The 14,885-nt window shown below is 41.3% G+C and overlaps 1 protein-coding gene across 1 annotated transcript; it reads left to right on the forward strand.

Annotated features, from left to right (window-relative positions):
• The first annotated feature begins 3,399 nt into the window (after positions 1–3,399).
• On the forward strand, positions 3,400–12,331 carry LOC134394711 (urotensin-2 receptor-like). Its single transcript, XM_063120382.1, has 2 exons — positions 3,400–3,832; positions 6,549–12,331. The coding sequence occupies exon 2, from the start codon at positions 6,716–6,718 to the stop codon at positions 7,841–7,843; it is 1,128 nt and encodes a 375-aa protein (XP_062976452.1). The 5' UTR covers positions 3,400–3,832; positions 6,549–6,715; the 3' UTR covers positions 7,844–12,331.
• Positions 12,332–14,885: the final 2,554 nt, after the last annotated feature.

Here is a 14,885-nt window from a genome sequence, read left to right on the forward strand (position 1 = left end):
TCCTCCTTCATTATTTACAGGGAGGTCAGGCAATGTTCGCAACCCAGGGTGTAACGATGTTTTTCCAACATTTCTTCTTACATCCTTTCTCCGACTACAGAAAATCAGACTCTATTTTTTCTTTTCTTTTTTGAATGAATGGAACAGCAGTGCAATCACCTCAGGTGTTTTAGTTTTCAGTTTCAGCTTATTTATTTTGGTCACAGACCAGTACAGCAGAAAACATCAGCAGTAGTAGTAGTAGTAGTAGTAGTAGTAATAATAATCATCATCATCATCATCATCATCATCATCATCATCACATTCTGATAAAATATATACATAAAATACATGGATAAAATACATTGGATTAAACACAACAGTCCCAACCTGAATCTAAAATATTATTGTTCAACAAAACCATTCAACATCAATTTCCATTGGCTTATTGCAGCTGCACAAAAACTGGCCACTTTTAGAGTAACTTGAGGATCCTGATCCAACAAGAGATGGTTTAGGTAATATTCATCTGATCTACCTGGGGTTCATTGTAAGATAGGGATTATAACTGTTCGGCACAAATCCCGGTAAAAGGAGCAATCCAACAGATCATGGCCTCCTGTTTCCACTTCACTGATCTCTCAAGCGCATATCTGTTCTTGATAGCATATACTTCCAAACCTTCCGTCCAATAGGGTGAAAGGCTGAACATTGACCCTGGCCAGGGTGAAAGCTTTCCTGAATTTAGAAATATTCAAATCTACCAGATACTTTGCATGCACAAATGTCATCCTATTGTCTCTAAATTCAGGGTACATTATGGCCAGGTTCAAATGATGTTGTAATTCCATATCCCAAATACACTGTTGAATTGTTATTTTAGCCTTTTGGTAACCAAGAGCAACGAGGGCATCTGGTGAGAAGCCCAGATTTCACAATTACTCTTATCGTGTGGATTTCCATTTCGTCTGGCATGTATCAATCAGTGTCAACGAAGCCAAACCCACTGGGGAGAAAATCAGCTTTAGACAGTAATGAATCCTATGGATCCGTGCACAGCCTCAACTGAGATTTGCACTGCCTCTAAATGAACAATTGCATTGGGACCACAACTTGGGTCTCCCAACACTGCACGTGACTTCAATGGGGCAAAACTTTTATATGCACACAACTGAAATACATATAACATCTGGAAGCTGGTCTTTGCCTTGAATACTTGAATACCTGAGGAAATATATTGGCCTCCTTTCATGTTAAAAAGAAAAAAAAAAGAAAGCGGAGGAGAGCCTTAATGCTTCTCTGTGCATTCTCAATGGCATTTTTAGTTTGTAAACTCCATGAGCCAGAAGAATGAAAGGTTATGTACAAGTATCTAAAAGATTAAACTTGTTCAATAGGGTGGTTGTAAATCTGCCATTTATGCTTTAACCTTTTTAACCTTTAACCTCAGATTTAAGATGGTTAATCAACAGTAGTTCCTTTTTGCAATAAATGTCTAAAGCTCATGGGGAAGGTGCCTGACAGCAGTTTGTGGGGAAGGAGCTGCACCGGTTGGACCCTGAGCCGAAGCTTGCGTTCGTTGCTGTCCTTGCCCACCAGGTACTTAAGGCAGGGTTACCAGGTGGCTTCTTCAAAACAAGTGGTCCCAACATCACATTGTCTTACACTGTGGCACGAGGACTCATCTCAAGGTCGGAAGAATCTTCTATGGGATTTGGCCTCACCAATGTTCTCCCCTTGTAAAACTGGTGCTATAGCTACTTCGCAATTTTTTTTTATCTAGGACTTCTGGAGCGACTACGCTGAGGTTATTATTTTAGATCTCATTACAATATTTATCCACATTTTATGTTTTAGTTAGAAATATAGTATTGTGATTCTTACAGTTTCAGAGGAGATAAGGCTAAAATAGCCTCTTCTGGCTGCTAAAGTTCTGGGCCCATGGAAAACTATTTTAATGCAGAAAGTTTCATATCTTTAGTTTTTAGTCATCTCGGGTGTAGATTCTTCTTAGTTCTGTTCTTCTGTCAATTTTTAACCTCCACCTGCTTGTGCTAAATCAATTATTTCCACTTTATTTGTCCCCAAGGCAAGTGGCCAGTGATCCTGGCTCAGGGGGTGCACCAACATTTTAGGTGCTTTCCTTGTTCAGCCCTCCCCCATTTTGAAAGGAATGGCTGGCGGAGCTTGTAGTAGCAAGGGACCCTTTGGGCGTTTTGTCTGGAGTGTGCTTTGGAGTTTGTAAGACAGTGAGATGTCTTTCCCTCCCTTCATCTCTGGATCCATACCAGCCACCTACATTGTACCTCATGCAGGATGTGTTCAGTTTTTTCTCCTTTTTTTCTCCACTGTTTTGCAATGACCTTTGGTTTTAAGCAAATAAAGGTTGAACTGAATACATTCAGCCAGAGTAGAGTATCTGCTCCTCCAGTTTCTAGGAGAGAGAAGCAGATCCCCCCCCCCCTCCTTCATCTCATTGCTATGCAGCAGTGCAGCTACAGGATCATTTTTTATAAAGGAGAGATCCCAGCACAGTGTCCAAGAAGATGTTCCCTTTACACTGAATGGGACTTCCTTTTGAGTAAACATTCCTACACTCTTGCTGCAAAGTTGCGATTGTGCCTCCTCCACGGGGATGAGAATGAATGAGGATGCCATGTTGGAAGCACAATTACAATTGCACTTCCAGCTAATTATGGAAGAGCAATGTTTCAGCACCTGTAAATGGCCCAAGTGTGTAACTCTTATAGATGCAGCCAAGAGACTGGAGCTCCAGGAGGCTTGAAAGCTAAACCTCAATCATTAATAGAAGTTAGTTTAAAGAAAGCTGCCACCTTCCTTCCTTCTTATCTATCCTCTGGGTCCACCAAAGAATGATTTTGTCAACAATAAATTCTCCTTGCAGGGAGAGGAGGTAGGGATGAGCAAAAAACCCGAGGCCCAATATTTTCAACTCCTACCTTCATCAATCCCATTTTTCTTTTGGCTTCATAAAGCAATTTCTCCTTTTCAGATTATTCCTAAAATGTTTTCATTTTCAAAGCACTCCAGTTGTCTTCTTCCTTCTTTCCTTTATGCCTGGCCAAAGCTGTCCCAAGTAAAAAAAAAAAAGAAAGAAATCAGCCTAACCCTAAACAAGTTGGACAGCTGTTTATTATCATCAGAGCAACGCATCTGAGCTGTCACTTGCGATACCTTCCTGGCAGATCAGCTGTCAATGAATCTTCCAACCCAAACAAACCGCAGCTTGCTTTTGAAATTCACCTCAATGCCAGCACTCTTGTGGGCAACTTCCCCAGAAGAATGTAACCCTTTCTGATACCAAAGCCTGCTCTTTGCTGATCTCTATTTTCATTTCCAAGCTTCACAAAAGCTTGGAATTCTCACAAGCGGTTTATGAAAAGGCTTCTTCCAAAGAGTGTATCAGTAGCTTTTTCATTCGGTCTCTGGCTGCCAAGAAGAAACAGCATCAATGAGCTGCACGGACGGCTTGCTGTGTGTTGGCCAGCATTAGCACAACCAGTCAAAGTGCTGCTTCTTTAAAAGAGAGCCTAGCTAGCTCAGTGCAATTGCAGTTCCACAATGCTGAACGTCACTGAGCAGCATAAATAGCAGGCATGAGTGGATGCGAGGATTGGGAGGGCACGGATTTCAAACGTGCTTGGCTCGATAGCACTCTCGCTCTCTCCATCTTCTTTGCCCAACCATTCCAGATGCTCTGAGAACTGGGTCCTGCGCTGTTTCTTTGTGTCTACGAAGGTCCTTCAGACACGTTCCAACCAAGTCTTCTGTTATTGATTTATTTTCCCCTAAGAAGAAGAAAACTCCATCAGCTGGATTTGACTGAAGACAGGTTTGGATCTGGAATTTCAGTTTTGATTTTCATTTCCTCTCGTATTTCATTTCGTTCAGTAACTCCTTGAAATGTGTGTCGTTGACCTGATGGGTCACACAGGGGAAGGGCAGGAAGGATCATTTCTGTTTAGAGTCCTTAGAAAGGCGATTGTGTTTTTTTCCGTTGATACAAAATGTAAAGATAAATATGTGTGTCCCGCCAATAATCTTACTTTACAAACTGTTTCTGGTTTTCTTGCTCAGTTCAGGAGCTCAGGAAGATACTGTTGTTCTCATTTTTAGGAAAGTGGATTATTGTCTGTCTCTTTTTAGCATCTTCCCAAACTGGGGCAAATACCAATTGATCTGTTAAGAGTAGAGTAATTCTGTCTGTAGGCTGCTATCCTATATATACTTACTTGAAGTTGGACCAAACTAGATGTGAAGTTAAATGCGTCTTTGCATTTTATGTGCAGTTGTTTTTTAAATGCAAATCCCATCAGCTGGGGAGGGGGGCTGATAATTATTGGAATTGCAGCAGGTTTGCAGGGGGGGATTTAACTACTACCTCCCCAGCTGCAGTCCTGAGGAATATCCCTCATCTGAAGCTGTTATCTGCTTTGGGGGGAAATTTCCATTGGTTCCACTCCAGACCACCACCACCCCATTTTGCTAGTTTTGTTTAAAAAAATCATTTAGTCAGTTAGTTGTATTACAAAAATGCATAGTGTCCCTCACTAATATTTATTTATATAGATAAGCAGTGCCTTTTAGAGTTAGATGCAAGTCATATAACAAATACACGAATCCTGTGAAGTAGACTAGGCTGAGAGATATGGACAGCCAATGAACTTCATGGCTGAGTGGGGGATTTCAATTTGAGGCTTTCTGGTCTCACATTTGGCATTCTATTAAAAGAAAAAGTCATAAAGGTATTAAAGCCTATGGCTCCTGGCTCCTTATTAAACGCTTCAAATTCACCAACAGGATGCAAAATTTAGTTTCATGGAAGCAAGCATTTTAACAGCTGAATTTACATTTTCAATTTGGCAGTCTCAAAAGTCCCGAGATTGTTTTGGAAATCTGACTCTCAAGGATGAGCATAAGAAGAACGCTGAGGAGAGAAATGTAATAAATGAAATTAAATGTGTTAAGACCAATGGTCCACCTAGTCCAGCAATGGTCCACCTAGTCCAGCTTCCTGTTTTGCCTAGCTACTAACCAGATGTCCACAAGCAGGACATGAAGACAAGAACTCTCTCCTGCGTTGCTCCCAGCAAGTAGTGTTCAGAGATATACTGCCTCTGATCCTGGGGACAGCATATCACCATCATAACTACTAGCATGGGTAGACTTCTTCTCCATGAATGTGTCTAAAGCCATCATCACATCAGATTCAAAGAGATGTCTGAAATTCACTGCTATAAGATGTAGTGATGGCCTCTTGCTCCAGGGCTTTAAAAGGCCAATTCATGGCAAGTAAGTTATATGGAATTGCAGAGAGTGAACACTATTTGCACACCTCTGATGGTGCACAGGTGCCAGCTGGAGGATCCAAACCTTTGGATTAAGTCTCAATCCACATAGATTTATTTATTTTATTTTATTTTATTTTATTTTGCTATAGTGCTTTTGCCCTTAAGATGACAGCATGCAGACGACCGCCTAATATCAAATTGATATGAATTATTATTAATATTTATGTGCATGGTGCTTTACAGAAAACAGGTTGGATAGGTCCAGCTTACACTCTAAAATAGCCACAGGAAACCACAGGGGAAGGGGGATAATGAAGCCATGGGTTAGCAGGGGAAGGATATATGATGATTTCCATTGCACATATTTTGGCTTAGTTACCATAAGGTGTAGGAATGAGAGGGAAGACCTAAAGTCTTCCCTGAAAAGGTATTTTTTGAGGAGGGAGTTAAAAGAAACAATGGAGCTGGTCACCCAGAGTTCTTGGAGGCAGTTCCAGGCATAAAGGGCAGCAAGGGAAAATGAGTGGGATCTTTTTCAGTGAGCCAGAGATCATTGGATGGCTGAAGGCAGTGGAACAGGACAAGGATAGGTCACAGAAAGGGAAGTGCTGGGAAATGTGCAGAGAAATAACCAAGGACTGAGGCCACAGGGCATTTTTAGGCACAGGCAGGAATGTGCAGGTTCCAGGAGTGGTCAGAAAGTCAGTGAGGGATCTAAGGAGGGAGTTATTTAGTCAAAGGGATGAGAGAGCTGAATAATTTGGGCAGGAGAGTACTGGATGGTCATGAGCGAACAAAGGTGGCAAAACTGAAGAAACAGAGAGAGGGAAATTGCAATAGTCATATGTAAATAGGTCTTTAGACACACTATTCAGGGTTAATTCATTATTGAATATTATTACATTTTACAATGGACCATTGAGGTTGTTTCCAATAAACAATAAAATTTCCATTAGCTATAAGTCATCTTGGACACGTTTGACCATGCTCATTCCTGGTATCTGCTTGTAGCACCATGTGATGGTATCTAACAAGCAAATCTTTTAGGGCAGTTGGGCGGTAAAGCTCCTGTCTTCTTAATGGACTAGATGATCAGAGACTCAAAGTTCAAAGGAACCCAAAATAGGTAAAGCCACTGCAAAAAAGATGGGCTATCTATCTACTAGTTCACCAAACCATCACTACAGGACTCAGGACTTTTGCACTTCTACCTTTCTGTGATTCTGCCTAACACTGTCTGTTGTGTTCCTTTTCTAGAACAAACAGTGGATGTGGAAACCAGGGAGCAGCTTCAGCAAAAAATTCATACCAGCTAAGAAATGAATTCTTCCCTTTCCCCTAATTCTCTTGGTGTCTGGCATCCACAGCTGGAACAAACTCACTTTGAATTGTGCAAGGTATGTTAAAGTAGACCCTTCAAGAGGATGGAGGGGACCATCTCCTCAACTGTGAGGATGGTCACAGACAAGAGCAACTCACTCAGAATCAACCCCAATATTTCCTACAACAATACCTGGGATGAGTCCCTCACAGCCACCTCTATGGAGGACATCATAGCCACCTGCACCATCGGGACAATCCTCTCTCTCATGTGCATTATCGGAGTGACAGGCAATGTCTACACCTTGGTGGTGATGTGCCACTATCTCAGATACTCAGCCTCTATGTACATCTACATCATCAACCTTGCCCTCGCAGACCTCCTCTACCTCCTCACCATCCCTTTCATTGTCGGGACCTATTTCATCCAGGAATGGTACTTTGGGGATGCTGGGTGCCGGATCCTTTTCAGTTTGGATTTCCTCACCATGCACGCTAGCATTTTCACTTTGATGGTGATGAGCACAGAGAGATACTATGCAGTGCTGAAGCCTTTGGATACTGTGAAAAGGTCTAAGAGCTACCGGAAAGGTATTGCCATGGTCATCTGGATAGTGTCTCTGCTTCTCACCCTCCCAATGCTGATCATGATCCAGCTGGTACAAGGGGACAAGAACATCTGCCTTCCGACCTGGAGCAAACTGTCCTACAAGATCTACATCACTGTCCTCTTCTGCACCAGCATTGTGGGGCCAGGGGTCGTCATCGGGTATCTTTACATTAGACTGGCACGAACGTATTGGGTGTCCCAAACAACATCTTTGAAAGAGACCAAGCGGCTTCCTAACCAAAAAGTGCTCTATTTAATCTTCACGATTGTGCTGGTCTTCTGGGCCTGCTTCCTGCCTTTCTGGATATGGCAGCTCCTCTCCCAATACTGTGAGCCTTTCCCCGTCTCCCAGAAGGCCACAAGGAACATCAACTACCTGACCACATGCCTGACATACAGCAACAGTTGCATCAATCCCTTCCTCTACACCCTGCTGACCAAAAACTACAAGGAGTATTTGAGGAACAGGCAGCGTTCCTTTAACAGCAGCGGCAGTGCTGCCTACTTTCAGAGGAGGAACAGGTTTCAGAGAATCTCTGGGAGATCCTTGTCCACAAGCAGCCAGCACTACACTGAGACCTTTGTGCTCCCTCCCATCCCTGGAGGAAGCAACAGTCCCTGAAGAAAAAAGCACATCTCCAGATGCCGGCTGTCATCAAGGTAGCCTTGAGTGAAAGAAGGCAAAATCATAGAGGAGGCACAAAGTATCAAGGGAGGGAGCATCATAAAAGAGGCACAGACAGCCTTACTTGGAGTACCCAGAGGCCCCTAGCCATTGTTTTGTGTCTTACAAGTAATTTTTGGTGAGCTCTCTCTGTTACAGTAAATCACACACAAAAAAATGTAATATATGTTAACGTAAGTTATTGAACAAATGTTTGTCAAGGGTTTCTTAAATTATTATTATTATTAACTGTATGGCCAAAGCACAATTCTTTTGGAGAATAATCTAAATCAGTCCGTGTTTGTGATCATTTGTGTGTTGTTCAGTTTGACAATGAACTTGTATTTGAGGAAAATGGGAAGATGAATTCACTGGGGCTAGTTTTAGAGTCAGGGTACGGCTTTAACTCTTAAACTCTTTTACCCTGACACCCTGTCAGGTTCTACAGGATTAACAACTATGGGTTAAGTGCCCGACTTTTTTGGTGCGGAGTTTCCAGGGTTTGCCCCCAGATGGCTTCGCAGTGGCGGCTGCGTCATGTAGATGAGGTGCCGCTACTGCGAATCAGCCCCAGGGCAAACCCTTCGTGTAGACGTGGCCCTAGCCAGGAGTTTAGTTGGCACAATTTAATGCACATTTAATTCCATTTGCTTTTAAGTCTGTTTGCTTTTTGTCTCTCCTTTTATATCAATATAACATGATAGGGTGATGCTAAGGGCAGAGTTAAATTCTAAATGTTAGAAGAACTCTCAATCAAATCAAGAAGTATTAAAGAAAAATAAGGGTTGTTTAGAGGTAAAATCAATTCAGGATTATTAAAAATAAAAAAAGTGTAGAATCATTCTGATATAATTGATACAGACACTAAATAGTATTGGTTTGGTCAGAGGACATGGACCCAATTGGCATAATCAAAATAAGCTTATTTAAATCACAGTATGTGCTGGACTCAGTTTCCATGATCACTGTCCAGGCCCAGCTTGTTGCTTTGTCTGAACCCGGGCGGCATGGCTTATTGGCAGGGAAAGCCTCCAATACCCCATGAGCGGGTTGGGGAGAGTTATTTTCCCCTCCAACAAGCCACTATTGAAGGGTTGTTTCCCTGTCCAATACACCATTATTAGAGGGCTGTTTTCCCATCCAACATGCCGTGTCACACGGGCTTGAACAGCATGACAAGTCGTGCCTGGGAGGTGATTATGGAAATTGCTTAAGCCACCATGTCTTGTTTGGATCATGTGAGCCAGCCCATAAAGTTACATCGGATCATTCTTAGAGAGCAAAGTGCTGTCTCTGAATCTTCTTGGCTGGACAGAAGCTGTCTGCAGCAAGTATTTATTTATTTATTTATTGCATTTTTATACCGCCCAACAGCCGAAGCTCCCTGGGTGGTTCACAAAAACTAAAAGTATTCATGTAAAGTATCCATGTAAACATGTTTTATCAGTCACATAAAGCCTGACTCTTATGAAAGAGGAAAGCCCTTTGGTCACAATCCCACATAGTAGCAGGAGTCACCCAAAGAATCTTTTTGAAGTTTTCAATTTAACAAAGAACTCATTAATATGCAGAGAATATATTGAGGGGGAACAGGAAAGAAACTTACCATGTAAGAAACATATTAAACCCATTAGCCCAGTGTCACCATGAATACTGAGCCCCAGGGTATTGACGGGGGTGGGCGGAAGAGAGGAAGGTATATAATAGGTGAAACACACTTCCATATGCTTTCAAGAACAAAGGTCAGCAAGTGCGGGAAGACTCACACTTTGCTTCTTTGCAAGTTTTAAAATCTAATCAAATATGCAGTATAGGGATATCCATATTTCTGTCACGCCCAAACACCCAGGTTCAGATCATTGACAGATCAATGTATCTTCTTCTATAGAACCTTCAAGTGAACAAGACCTCAATATTGCCAAAGTCTACATATAGATGTCTGGGGCATTTTATAGAACAGCTATTGGTATGCCACACAATTGTGTATTCTTTTACATAAATGCTTAGTTATAAACAGTGGCTAACAGTACCTACTTTGGCTTTTCAAGTGTCAATCAGTAATCAACCCCATAAGGCCAACAACCTAAACTGAGAAGTGAGTAGGTCATTATATAGATCTAGAAAACAAATGGATATCTTGGACTCTCACTTTGCAGGGTAACTTTAGGCCTAGAACAACAGATATACTATCTTTTGGTTTCCCTATCATAAATCACTTTCTAGAACTTGGGAAGTACGAAGTGAGGCTCTAGCCTGTGAGCTGTTCACTACACTCACTGGAGCCTGACAAAAGGAGCTGCCTGCCTCCTTGTCAGCAGAGATGAATGGCCTGGATAATGGAATCTGCAAAATAATTATTGTGCCTTATCAGTTCTTCCTGGTGAAATTTATTTCTTTTCAAACAGCTGAGATTCTACCCTCACGTCCTCACTTTTTGACCTGGAATACAAAAGGCAGGAATGTCAGCACTCCACAATTGTTTTTTGAATTCTTTGGGGCATGAAAAGAACTAGTCTGCTCCATGGTATGCACACAGTGCACATCTGTGCATACGTGCGTGCATGTGTAGATTAGGAATAAGAGTGTTGCTCATCATTTCCCTCTTTTCTCCCTCTCCATGCATACACGTAGTGCAAAAGTCAGGAAAGTGACATAAAACCAGTGTGGTGAGTGGGTGGGTGTACATACACAGCATATTTCAAGATCCACAAACACAACAAGGTTTGAGTAAAAACATTAACCTTGAGAAATATTATGTTCTCCTTATTCCAGGAACTCATCATAATACTGGATTCAATGCACACTGTGGATGCACACTTCCTTTCCCTGAGCAGTCAAATTGAGAATATCAGGACTGCAGGACTGCACTTCCTATGGCTTGTTTTTGTAATTAAATTTATAAAATCAGAGATTCCAAATATGTAATTTCTCTAGGCTATTCCATGTTGCAAAAATTCAGGGAGAGTGTTTCTGAGTTATCCCCCCTACAAGTAAAGAGAGAAGCTCCGTCAGACTATAAGCTGCCTAAGTAAGCATAATAGAATAGAAGAAATAAAATGTAACCTTTCAGAGCATCTGAAAGCTACCCATCTCCTCTGGGCAGCACAAAATGATATTTTAATTAAATCAACAGCAACCACTTCTTTGTTATGAAATCATCCCAAGTGAATTCATTCCATTAAATTATTCCATTTAATATCTGAAGAAAAACCTGTTGGATTCAAATACTTTCAGAGCTTTTAAACCATTAGTTGGTCTAAGGCAAATTATAATTTCATCTAAGCTATGTTTTTATTCTGCAGCAAATTGACACTCATTATATTGGCCTTGTTGGGAAGTGGTGGAGTGGGGGGAGAATATATATATATATATATATATATATGATCAAATGGTCAAATTCAAATCCAGATCCAGATAAAATACGATACGCTAAAATGTATTCACCTTACAGCTAAGGGGTTTTGGAGAATGTGAAAAAATGCCCACTATTTTGTGACATCTTGCCCCTAATAAAAGTACTGCCCAACTGTAGTTTTTGGTGTTGGTTTTTACACCAAGCTCCACGAGATGTTTCAGGTGATGTCACCTTTGCCAGAAGCACAAGCAGATAAGTTTAGTTTGGGCACCCTGTGGGCCTTCCCATTCTGGGTGTGCAACCACAAGCTGAGGTCGTTAACCCTTTGTAGGCTCCTTGAAATCCTATGGAGCTGGGCCTTTGCAGTGGGAGAGAAAGCAGCATCACTGCTTATGAGTTGCTAACTCGAAGCCCAGTGGCCAACTCATTTAGCGGTCAAGCTGAGTGCCTGGGGCATTGTCCTGAGGTTTTTCAGGGTCTTGAGCCAAGCACAACCACATACCTAAACACTTAGCTAGCTCCCTTCCTTGCCTCCTTCCCATCAATTCCTTTGCCTCTCCCCATGTCTGTTATTTTCCTCAGATTAGTCACAATCCAAGGAGAGATCTCATTCTTAGGCTCTCCAGTACAAATTCTATTTTTGCAACCATACTGTTTGCTTCCAACATCCATAATAACAGTGTAGTACTTCAGTCTGCCCCCCCATTGTGTTGGAAGTACCTTGAGGTCTATCAGCTCTTTGGGCTGTTCCTGGAGAGTGTCTTGCTCCAGGTTGTTTAGGCAGCCAGGGCAAATGCCCCCCCCTTTAAATTTATGATCAAAAGCCAAGGTACGTATACTCATGAATAGGGAGGCACAAAGATACACAAGGTCCACTGATCGCATGAAGAGCTCCATTCATGTCCAAACAAACATGGGTAAAACACTTCTTCAGGTGTTGCCACTCAATGCAGCAAGGTCAGCGGTTAAGAGTGCACATGAGATATAGTGGGTGGCACCAGAATATGTGGTCCCATGGCCCTATTCACAAGTTTATTTATCCAAGGCTTTTATCTCTAATATCCCTATTGGGAACAGTCTGCAAGTCCAGTATTACGGGGTTGGTTTACTAATTTAACCTTCTTCTTTCTGTAAATAATTTATGGTAAAATAAAACTGTGTTATTTCTTCATAATTTTGTCAAGGAGGTCATTCCACATTGTCTTGAAGGATATTGCACGATCAGCTGTATGTGCACCGCACCTCTGCAAAAGATCCCAAGTTCATCACATACCTGTGTACACATGCGAGTTCACGCACACGTCTTAATGAGGACATTCAGTAACACTGCATACAGAATAAAAAGGAATGGCAACAGGAAAAAAACATAGACGCAACTAAAATACAAACTAAAAATTTCAGCAACAGCAAACAACAGCAATAAAAGCCAGTATCATAAATCATAGTAACAAATGGAGGAAATAGACCATAAAGGAGCTGAGGAGAATACAATTTGCACTCTTTAGAATTCTTTCAATAGGGAGAACCAACTAGCCCTATAAGTACTTCATAACCTCACCATTGAGACAATTTTTACACTTTGAGCTAAAAAATAATAATCCCTAAATACGGAAAAGATTTCACTTGTTCAATATTTTTGGACTCTATATGCTAAATACAAAAGACTCCTTTGTACCCAAAGATACTCGCTTTGGTTTTATCACACTTAATATTCATTGAATTCTTTTTTTACAGAAATTCTGTTGGCAGCCTACATAAGTCCACCTGGGTATTGGGGAATATCAAAATGTCATCTGCATAAACAAAGAGGAGAAAAATAAACTGTCATGCTTGAGCTCCAAAACAATATCATTTATATATATATAAAAAAATCAAATAAGACAGGGGGCAGAGTACATCTCTGCTGCACAACTGGAATAGTGTTGATTTTTTAAAAAAACCTACAAGTAAACTGCATGATACAGGTACACATATCATGCATTACAAACAGCAAGTGATAGTTCAAATTTGCACTACAAACTTTGACCCAGAATTTCTCCATATCAACAGTATCAGTTGTGGTGATAATGTGTATTACGGGAAGGAGAACAAAATATTTATCCACAGTTGAAAAGCCAGATCTGAAACTTGCCTCCTCCTCAACAGGATGTTATCAGCAGCTATCAATTTCTTACATTTGTATTTAGCAAATATGTAACATATGACATGTACGCAGATACACTACTTAACATATTATTTTGCCACAATATCAACTAAACTGATAGGTCTATAGTTGGAGGGGAGTTTCTTATCCTGCTTCTTGCACATAGGGACAACTAGACTCACATTTCAGCCAGTAGGAATAATATACTGGGACAGAATAATGGGCTTACCTGCATATACTAGGAACATGCAAACTGTGTCACTTTGGGTCCTTTTTAAGTGTGCATTTGTGTTTTTTTAAAAATTGTGCTTCCTGGGTGAGTCTTCTGTGCTACACTGCATGAGCCCTCAAATAGCCCTTCAAAGGGGGGGGGCTCTCAAGAAAGGTTACTCCCACCCAAACAGCAATGCTCCTTTTAAAAAAAAATTGTATCAAACAAGCCAGAGATTTTATTATTGTTATTATTTTTGGAGCAAATCTAGCCTTGCTGCAGTAGGGATCCCCTGCACATCTGGACAGATGTCCCACTATGACTACAGAAAGCCATTCCTGTCTCTCCTAAGCACAGTCATTTCCATTTGCACTCATCCAAAGAAAAATGGCAATGACTGGTAAATGATCCATGAGAGGCAGGAAGAGTATGTGGGTTAAACAAAAAACAAAAAACCACCGGTTGTTGTTTTTCAGTTTGTGTGGATTAAATATGACATTGCTCCTGAAAGTACCTGGCTAAGATCAGGAGCCACCAAAAACTTCACTATGGTGATAATCTTTGTGAAAGAGCACTATATTAAGCAAATCCATGTCTCCTTTCCATCATCTCCAAAGTGTGCTAGAAAATGCCTTCAAGACCTGGGTGGTTTCTGTTCTTTACTACATGCATTTGAAACAGCTTCTTTGGCTGTAATGATATGAGACAGATGATATGTGTGAACTCTACTTGGTACATGCCAAACTCAAAGTAGTATGCAATTATCTTTGGCATCGCTCTCAGGTGTGGAAGTGATATTCATAAGCGCACTCTTTTAAATGAAAGAAAAATAAATATGGGCTGAGTTACATGACAGCTACTTCCTTATGCTGAAGTGAGGTAAGGGAATGAAGAAAAGAATTTCACTAGCTGTGACCAATTCTTGGCAAGTTCTTCTCTCGATGCAGAGATGTATTTACTTACTGTTAAGAACGTAAGTGCCATGCTGGATCAGACTGAGGGTCCATCTAGTCCAGCACTCTGTTCACACAGTGGCCAACCAACCATCGACCAGGGTTGAACAAGCAGGACTTGGTGCAACAGCACCCTCCCACCCATGTTCCCCAGCCACTGGTGCACACAGGCTTACTGCCTTGAATACTGGTGGTTATTTATTTATTTATTTATTTATTTCTATACCGCTCAATAGCCGAAGCTCTCTGGGTAGCACACAACCATCAGGGCTAGTAGCCATTGATAGCCTTTGCCTCCAGGAATTTATCCAACCCCCTTTTAAAGCCATCCAAATTGG

The sequence above is a fragment of the Elgaria multicarinata genome, chromosome 3 (genome assembly GCF_023053635.1).
Source record: "Elgaria multicarinata webbii isolate HBS135686 ecotype San Diego chromosome 3, rElgMul1.1.pri, whole genome shotgun sequence".
NCBI lineage: Eukaryota > Metazoa > Chordata > Lepidosauria > Squamata > Anguidae > Elgaria > Elgaria multicarinata.